Raw genomic sequence first — 9642 nt, forward strand, 5'->3', positions numbered from 1 at the left:
CTTGGGTTGTCCCCTGGCCAGGAGCAGATCTAGTAGCCCCTTTATATCGCTTATTGAACTACAGACCAACAGGTAATTACACAGTGTCAATCATTTGTTCCACATGGATACCCTGACTTCAGGGAAGTGAAGAGCTGCCAGCCCCACACCCCAGCCAACCAGATTCACTCATGGGGGGTGGTGTGCGGGGTGGGGAAGGGGCACGAGAGTGAGGCTCTGAGCCTCTGGTTCTGTCCCGAGACCACCCCGGACTTGACCCCAGGTCTTTCTTCTTGACTTGTGTTGCCTCCGTGTGGTCCACTATGTCTCTCTCATCAGGGGGTGTCTTGTCAGGTGACTCTAATAATAACTCTGCTCCTCCCAGAACCGCTGGACCAGATGTTATGTTGCCCACCCCCTCTTCCATCTTCAACGTTGGGGAATCGCAGGGTTCCCTGTACTGTCATCTCCAGGTCAGAAGTCCTGAGGCAGCTTAGTGCAGTCAGAGGGACTCTGGCTTAAGTGCCAGATCTGACTCTCATTTCGTGGCCTCAGGGACCTCAGGTGTTACCACAGGGGTAACACCTCCATCAGTGAAACACTGCCGAGCATCTAGCAGGATGCCTGGCTCCGTACTCAGTGGGATCGCTCTCCGGTTCCCTCCACGAACAGCAGCGCTCTCTAGCAGTGAGGATTGCGCCGTGGCTGTGGCTGAGGGGGAGAGGCAGGAGTCACCCCAACATTGGCAAGCAGAGGCCCCCTTGTTTCAGGGAGATGCACACAGCTCGGTCAAGTGTCCAGGATGTCTCTATATTTTTCTGATCTCATCTTGGAACTTAAAGCTGAAGAAGAAATGGGCCTTCAACACAATGACTCCAGTGGTCCTCAGCACCCATTGGTGGAGTGTTTTCCGGGGCGCCCCAGGCCCTGGAGCTCTGATAAAGCAACAAGGGTCAGCGGGCATCCACGGCCCGGCCTCTGCTTGTTCTCTGACTGACCCTGGGTGTGCCGCTTGCTGTCTCTGGGCCTCCTTTTCCTGTCTTGGTAAGGAGGGCCCCCCAGGACATCTGCCTTCACCTCTCGCCATATCAAAATTGAACTGGTTATTGTCCCCTGAAACCAGCGACTCTTCCTGGGTCCCGTCTCGGTAAGTTGCGTCACTATTCCCCCAGCGCCCAAGCCACACAGCTGACTGCCATCCCTGCTCCTCCCTCCTCCACCTGCAGCCACTCAGGAGTCTTCTGCTTCCTAGACACCTCGGAGCCCTCCCATGCTCTCCACCCACTGTTTCCCTAGCCAGGCCACCTGGGTGACTATAGAAGTGTCATCCGCAGCCTCCCTGCCACCCCCCGTCTTCCCCTTCTGATTTATTCCCACCCCGCCAGAGTGTGCCCTTACCAACCCAGATCCCTCCCATTCCCAACCCCACAATGCCACCCACTATCCCCACGGTGACGCTGAATGCGTCCCATGGGCTGCAGGGAAGGTCCGGTGTGGTCTGGGTGCTGGCTACACTGGCCTCCTCACAGGACATGCTCGTTCCTGCCTCGGGGTCTCTGCTGAGACATGATGCTTCCCCACCCCTGCCCTTCCCTCTACAACAGTCCACTGGGTCTTAATTCAGACGTCTCTTCATCAACGATGTCTTCTCTGATCCTCTGGACAAGGCAGACCCTCCTGTGACAGCTCACAGGGCTTTGTGTGTCTCTATGGTAACCTCCCCACTTGTACTGGCTTTTGCAAGGTCTGTAGCTCTCTCGGCCCCCCGAGCCCTGCGAGAGCAGGCGTGCCCGTCTCCCTCACCACAGTGGACCCAGCACCCCGGTCTGTGACTGCAGGGGCAACACGGCCCTGTCTTTGAGGCTAATGGAGATAATTTCTCTTTCTAGTTCAAGAACAAGCGGCCAGCCATGTGCCCAGAAACCCTGGCATTTATTTGAACCTGCTTACCCAGCAAGCCACAAAGGAGCTTACCCCGGGGGTGATCTTGAGGACTCCTGTGACCTAATCCTGGGATTAGCAGGGGAGGCATGGGTTGGTGGGCAGGGGCGGGGAGGTGGGTGTCCCGGGAAGGGCTCTAGGACCTGGGGAAGAAGGAACCAGCGGACTGCTAAAGACACTTCCGTTTGCAGGGAGACATGCGGAGGGTTGCTGTGCTGTGGGGCGGCAGGCCTCTCTCTTGGCGCCTGGGGGGTGTTGTGTGTGCATGTGTGTGTGTGTGCACGTGTGTGTGTGCACGTGTGTGCATGAGTGTGTTTACATGAGTGCTAACGGGAGCCAGGAGAGCGGGCTGTTGGCATCAGGGGTTCTTCTCCTTTTCCTTTAACTTGTCTTTCACTTTCTGAGGCTCAAACTGGATCAGCCGCAGAATTTCTTTATTGGCCAGGGTCCCGTTGATGAACTCCTCCTCCGTGAGCTTATCTGCGAGGGGGAGAAGAACGTTACGGTCAGCACGGGCTGTACCAGACTGCGTTGAGGCTGACACCCGCCAGCCCGCCCTGCACAAGGGGATCTATATCTATTATACAGACCTAGAGTCTCAGTGCCCCCCGGGACCCCCCCACCCCCGCCCCAGATACCCAGCTTATACCCCGGACCGCCCCCTGAACCAGCGATAACAGGGTTGGTGACTGGTACAGCCGAGGCGTCCAGGATGCATTCTGGCACCCAAGATGCTTCTGTTCTGGTGGGTCCATGCCTCCACCTTGCTGGTTATTAGATACTTCGAGTAGCACCCTAGGTCTTGAGCCCAACCAAGCAAAGCAAACAGAGTTTCAGCTGAGTAGCAGGAAACAAGCGTCCACTCAGGGAGAGGGGAGCGAAAGTTGGGAGGTCCAGTGAGGAGCCAGCAAGAGCCTGGCTTGTGAAGGCGGCTCTCCATTCGCTCAGTCCAGATGCGTGAGCAGCCCCGTGACTCTCAGCTCCTCGGCGATTCTTCCCTACGCCTCCCTGCGTCCCCATCTACCTGCCCACGTGGGACCAAGAGAGAGCCTTGCCCCGCCTACTGCGTTCAATTCTACCCAGTTAAATGCTTTTCACTGAGCTTTTTCCTCTGTGCCAGAGCCACTATGCTTGGGGCCGAGGTCACTTCAAGGGGCAGAGGGCGGGGTGTGGCACAGACGGGAGGCAAAGCCCCTGGCCCCAGGAAACTCTTGGTCTGCGGGGAAGACTGGCACATGTAGAAATAACTCTAAAATGAGACAGGTGCTCTTTCAGACCACGGTCATGCTCAGGGTTGCCTGCACGTAACAGGTGTTCAACAAAGCTTGGCTGGACTGAATTGCACTTCTGTTAGCTTATGTTCCAGGCCTTCTGAACATCCTGCATCTTAATCCTGGATTAGGACACATGGCTCCTGGTGCAGGTGCAAATGGTCAGGTTGGGGTTTTCAAGTCCCAGCTGGTCTATCCACCTCACAAAGAGCTTGAAACTCCCGCCGTCAAAGACCGATTCTGGGGTGAGACGCTGCCCCAAGGCCCTGGGCTGTGTAGGAGAGCAGTCACACGCCAGCTCTGGCCAGGGAGCTCGGTCAGTTAGAGCGTCACCCCAAAGCACAGAGGTTGCTGGTTCGATCCCCGGTCAGGGCACATGTAAAAACAGATCACTGTTCCTGTCTTTTTCTTCCTCCCTTCCTCTCAAAAAAACCACACACGTCACCTGGCGGGAGTAATACATCAGCCCCCTAACGCCACCACCTCCTGTGACGTTCACCTGGGTCAGTTTTCAACTCAGCAAGTGACAGAACAGGGGACTTGGCATGTGGCAGACCCAGAGGGATGTCACAAAAGGGGACGAAAGAGCTCGTGGGGTGAGGTGCTAGAGGGAGTCATCGTAAACAGCCGAGAGCTGTGCCCATGAGAAGAAGGTGTTCAAAGGGGCGGTGCCATCCAGGCTGGGACTAAGGCAGAGTGAGTGTCTAAGGAGCTGCTCCCCCTCCGGGTCATGCCAGCATGGTGGCCCCTGAGAACGGGAGCCTCCTCACACGCTGAGTCTGGGCACCCCGCCTGCCTCACCCGCTTCCGGCCCCTTGGCCAGCGACCTCCTCGCTTTGCTGACTCCTTCCTGGGCTGCGGGCTGGCAGGGCCCGTGTCACCTCTACCAGCCCCTTATTTAACATCCTGCTGAGGGGCCTGTCCCCCGGACTCCTGGCGAGAGACTGCCCCAGACAGGGCCAACCCTGTAAAAGTCTCTGTTGCGGGCTCCTTTCTTTAAAAAGCATCCGATGAGGCACCTGTGGGCTCTGTATACCCATGTGGAGGGCATCAGACCGGGCGTCCACTCTCCACTATTTCCCAGTCTCCTTCCTTACGAGGGCTGCTGGCTACTTCTCTCACTTCCACCATCTGAGCCCCGGCAGCCATGTGAGTTGGCAGTACCCCCTGGACCAACTCCTCCGCCATCCTCCCGGTGAGGGCCGTGAGCACCCTGCCCTGGCGGCCCGGTTCTGAGATTCACCACTGCTTTTCAGGGCAGGTCCACGCACCCCAGAGGCTGTTCCAGGCAAAGACCGGACAGGGCGGGGTACCAGGACTGGGCGGCGCCTGGAAGAAGGGGCTGGGGCTTGAGGGCACCCCCTCAGCTTTGCCAAGCCTTCCTTAGACTGGCACTGCAGTCTAAGGCTTTCTTTGCCCAACCTTCTTTCCTTGCTTCTTTGCCCACAGGGGTCCCTTCTGCTCGGCATTCTGGTGACTCCCCAACTTTCTCTAAACCCCTCCCTATTTCCCCTCATTGACCTTTCCCCCCAACATGTCTCTTGCAGTCTAAGGGAGATCTAATCAGACCTGTCAGTGCTTCTTGGGGGAGCCTGGTTAACTTCCTAAGTGAAACCACGTAATTTGAGATCCCACTTACTGGGGACAGGATGCTAATTCAGACGTAGTCCGAGTTACCAACATTGGCCCTGTCCTACCTGTCTAGAAAGCATTTCTGAAAACAAGCAAAGGAAACCCGAGTGTCTGCAAACTGGCCCTCCCCTGAAACAGGAAGTGGTTTGAATTCTTCTAAATGCCACATTTGCGTACTAACTACTCACATACTAGTATTGCCTTTCCTTTTGACTGTTACTTCAATGTGGGTCAACTCTTGACTATGAATTCAATGTGGATCAACTCTGACTTATAACCAAAGATGTTTTTCTTCAAAAGCACTCTGCTATTTCCAGCCTTCCTCCTGCCCAGAAACTCCCAGGCAGCGATGGAGCTGGGGAAGCCCAGGGGATACGGTGCCATGCCCACTGGCAGGGGCAGCCCCAGAGGGGCAGCAGGACTGGACCTGTGGACAGGGCTGTCCGTTCCCCCAGAGGCCCTTCGGCCAGCCCCACAGTGCCTGACCAGTGCCTGAGGGGTCCCCTGTCCTGCCTGCCCCTGTCCCGTCTGGGCGTGCCAGGACTGGGAAGGCTGAATCCTGTGGGAGTCCCCAGGCGGCCAGCTGTGACTGTCAAATGAAAGGTCAGGCGGGAGAGAGCATTCACCGTCATCTTTCTTTCCGAAGAAGCCCCAGATCTTTCCAGCCCGCTTTTCCGGGGTGTTCTCATCATCTGGAAGGTGCTTCACGTCCTCGGGGCTGATCATTTTGAAGATCGCCTGTATCACATCAAGAAGAATGACTGGTCAGAAGGCGCGGTTGGGGCTGGCGGCCCTGGGGGGGTGGAGCACGAATTGCTGACCATGCATCCTCTACAAGCGGAGGTCAGAACGCAGACTCCCAGGCCCCGGCCTGCTCTACTGAGTCTGAGCTCCTGGGAGGGGCTGGGGCACCTGTACTTCTGAGAGCTTCCGACGGGACGGGGCACCTGTGGTGGGGAGAAGCCTTTCCCTTCTTATCTGTCCCTGTCTGTGCTGTTCGAATTTCCTGACCGCGTCATTTAAAAAATGAAAATAAGAAATAAAGCGCAGCCTGAGGCCACAGTTTGGGAACTGCTACCTCGAACCCTGTGGCCTGGAAAGTTGAGAGTACCTAAGGGCTTCTCCCAGGTCTCTGTGTGCCTGGTGGCCCAGCTGGGTTGGCTTCTGGTAACAGAGGCTAACATTTGTTGAGCGTGTAACATGGTCCACTCTTCTGAGCACTTCTCCATGGAACCTGCACAACCCGGTGAGGTGGGCTGAATCGACCCCATTTTATAGATGAAGAAACCGAGACAACTAATTTGCTGGAAGCCACCCCGCCAGAAGCAGGTGAGCAGAGGCCGACCCAGGCACTTTGATTTTAGTTGGCATTAAGCTGCTCCCAACTTACTCTTATGCCCTGAGAGCATTTCAGCGCTAGGGACGGGAGGGAGGAGGCGTCAACAAGAACATCCCCAAGGTCTCCCCGAGGCTCAGGGAGCCCCTCGTTAACTCTTCTGCTTGGCGTCGGAGCCAGCAAAAGGTTCAGCTTTGGGTTCAAGGGTCCTCTCACCTCCCTCTGCTCCTGATGTGCGGATGTGCCATGTGGGCAGACCAGGGCGTGCCTCTGGCCTTTGATCAGGGACAGGGACAGGCGGACTCGGTGTGGCCATCCAGCTCCAGGTTACAAGGATTCCACCAGTTCAGGGAGAGCCAGGCCCAGAGAGGACAGTCGAGGCCACGGCCCTCGTGCCTGTCCCAGCCTGTGCCCTTGCTCGGGGCAGGCTCAGGGTGCAGGCAGTGTGTTGGCTGGGAGTCAGGAGGGGCCCTTGGAGACACCTGGGAGCACAGCAGGAAGGGGCAGCGACACCTGTGAGATCAGCCTACAGGGAAGGTGAAGACTTTGAAATGTGCCCTCTCGGCCTGGCCATGCTGTAACAGGAGAAGCAAGGAAATCTGACCCAGCAGCTCGGGGCAGCAGCCTCGGCGGGCAGGTGGCACCATTCACTTCTCTCTCTGTCCCGAGCCGTGGGAGCACGTGGCTAAATGCTGGGAGTCACAGGCTGCCTGCCCCACCCTGCTTCTAACACCAACGGCAGACTGCCAAGGCCTCGGTGACAGAACCAAGAAAGAGCCATCGGATGCTCACCCTGAGCCCTGGGAGGTTATATACGGCTTCCTTCCAGGCCATGCAGCTAGTTGGTGGCATAGGTGGGACTCGAACCCCTAACTCCTGACTCCAAGGCCAGTGATCTTGTCAAACAGTGAACAGCAGAGCCTCAACACTACCCTGCACAGCCTCGGCCAAGGATAGCCCCTCCCCTCCCTTCCCTTCCCCTCCCCTCCCCTCCCCTCCCTTTCCCTCCCCTCCCCTCCCCTCCTCCTCCCCCCCTCATCTTGTCTCCTTTCCCTCCCTTTCTCCCCCTCTTCCACTTCCTCCTCCTTTTTCCCAAGGAGCTCCCACTTGTAGGTCTCTGCTGGGTCTGCCATCCTTCAGGTGGTTCCGAGGATGTGGTCCCCACCCCAGGCCACCTGCCAATCCAGGGAAGTTTGGTCTGAGGGTCCTGGGAGGTTCCCACACATGCTTGCCCTTAACAGGAAGCCCAGGCAGAGTCCACTAACCCCCAGCTGAGTGCTTGCTTATTTTACCGTATTTATGGTGTCTCCTGACAGGCCAGGAGGGTTGGTGCAGGATTACACATGCATCAATAATTATATAAAATATGAAAAACAGTCTCAGGAATAGAATTGGGAAAATAAAGCAAGTGGCATGAGGTAGGGGAATAAAAAAAACAGAAACATCCTAATTGTCCACAATATAGAAATGGTTAAATAGTTTTATGACATGTCTACAGATGGGATTCCAAGCAGCTACTAAAAATGACTCTGAAGGCTCTGGCCGGTTGGCTCAGTGGTAGAGCGTCGGCCTGGTGTGCAGGAGTCCCAGGTTCGATTCCCGGGCCAGGGCACACAGGAGAGGCACCCATTTGCTTCTCCACCCCTCCCCCTCTCCTTCCTCTCTGTCTCTCTCTTCCCCTCCCGCAGCGAGGCTCCATTGGAGCAAAGATGGCCCGGGCGCTGGGGATGGCTCCTTGGCCTCTGCCTCAGGCGCTAGAATGGCTCTGGATGCAACAGAGCGACGCCCCAGAGGGGCAGAGCATCGCCCCCTGGTGGGCATGCCGGGTAGGTCCTGGTCGGGCACATGCGGGAGTCTGACTGCCTCCCCATTTCCAGCTTCGGAAAAATGGGGGAAAAAAAAAGACTCTGGAAAATATTCAAAATAAAATAACAGCGGAAAAACGGATGATAAAGATCACCAAGGAATAGTTCACATAGTTCTAAAATTATTTAAAATATATAGCTAAAAAAACGAAATGGATATGCCAATAGGTTGACAGATTTCTCTGGATGGTGACATTAAAAGTAATTTTCTTTTGTGTATGCTTTTAAATTTCATGAATTACTTTTGTGCAAAATAAACTATTTTCCGTACACCTAAAATGTTCGCAACAAAAGAACGATCTGATCCCGGGCCAGTGCGGTGGGGGTGGGGGCGGGGAAGAGGGTCGCAGTGTGCTGAGGGGCGTGGCTGCTGGGAGTCCCGGGACCCTGTGGGCCAGCCCCGGGCACCACAGACAGAAAGCTGCGGCTCCTGGCGCCCTGAGGGAAGTGCTGTGACGATCATCAGAACTAGAACCCGATTTCACACTCCCCACACTGCCTTCTTCTATTGGGTATTTGAAACAAGTTGTGGAGTCTGAGTATGTACGGTCGAAGACTTTGAAGGACGTTTTAAAGAACAAAGGAAGGAAGGAAGTCAGGAAGTCAGGAAGTCAGGAAGTCAGGAAGGAAGGAAGGAAGGAAGGAAGGAAGGAAGGAAGGAAGGAAAGAAGGAAGTAAAGGAAGGGAGGTAGGGAGGAAGTAGAGGAAGGGAGAAAGGGAGGGAGGAAGGAAGGAAGGAAGGAGAAGGAAGGAAGGAAGGAAGGCAGGAAGGAAGGCAGGAAGGAAGGGTGGAAACAAACAAAAATAGTAAATAATAAGAAATATCCAGATTCACCATTGAGGAAGAAAATGGAGCTGTGGGGAGTGCCCAGCCTGCTATCAGTATCAGTATAGTAGAGACCCCTCACCACGCTCTCAGAACCATGAGTCACAGAGCCAGGACCCCCACTGCGCCCTCCAGCCCCGCCCCCAGCTGCGGCCCCCAGTGCACAAGCAGCAGCGGCTGCAGGGAGGCCCCGTGACCCTGGCTGACCCCGGGGTCTTGCACGGGAAGAAGGAGAGAGGACCGTGGAGACTGACCATGACAATCTCAAGCACTTCGTTCTTGCTGATGGCCCCGTTGCCGTCCACGTCGTAGAGGGAGAAGGCCCACTCCAGCTTCTGGCTGGGCTTGCCCGCGGTGGTCATGTGCAGGGCGATGACGTACTCCTTGAAGTCCAGGGTGCCATCGTTGTTGGAGTCGAAGCTGCGGAAGACGTGCTCGGCGTAGGCCTTGGGGTCGGCGTCCGGGAAGAACTTGGCGTAGATGCTCTGGAACTGCTGGCGGGTGATGCGGCCGCTGGGGCACTCCTTGAGGAAGGACTGGTACCAGGCGCACAGCTCCTCCTCCGTGAACTTGGTGTTCAGCTGCAGCTCCTCCAGGATGTCCTTGGACAGCGCCCCGCTTCTGCTGTTCCCCATGGCCGATGGCGTGGGCCCGGCAGGGCAGTCGCCGCGGAGTGGGTGGATGGATGGGCGCGTGGCTGGGAGCGATGTGGTCTCCCTGGAGCCCCTGGAGACCGACCGGGACCGACCGGGACCAACCGCAGAGGTGCTGCCGGCTTAGGAGGATTTGCGG

The 9642-nt window shown here is 56.5% G+C and overlaps 1 protein-coding gene across 1 annotated transcript; it reads right to left on the minus strand.

Moving 5' to 3' along the window:
- Window positions 1–1892: 1892 nt before the first annotated feature.
- Window positions 1893–9642, minus strand: RCVRN (recoverin). Its single transcript, XM_066264300.1, has 3 exons — window positions 9105–9642; window positions 5450–5561; window positions 1893–2400 (listed from the first exon to the last, which is right to left on the minus strand). Exons 1-3 carry the CDS (start codon window positions 9483–9485, stop codon window positions 2279–2281), a joined length of 615 nt encoding a protein of 204 aa, XP_066120397.1. The 5' UTR covers window positions 9486–9642; the 3' UTR covers window positions 1893–2278.

This window comes from Saccopteryx bilineata, chromosome 2 (assembly GCF_036850765.1).
Source record: "Saccopteryx bilineata isolate mSacBil1 chromosome 2, mSacBil1_pri_phased_curated, whole genome shotgun sequence".
NCBI classification, from domain to species: Eukaryota; Metazoa; Chordata; class Mammalia; order Chiroptera; family Emballonuridae; genus Saccopteryx; species Saccopteryx bilineata.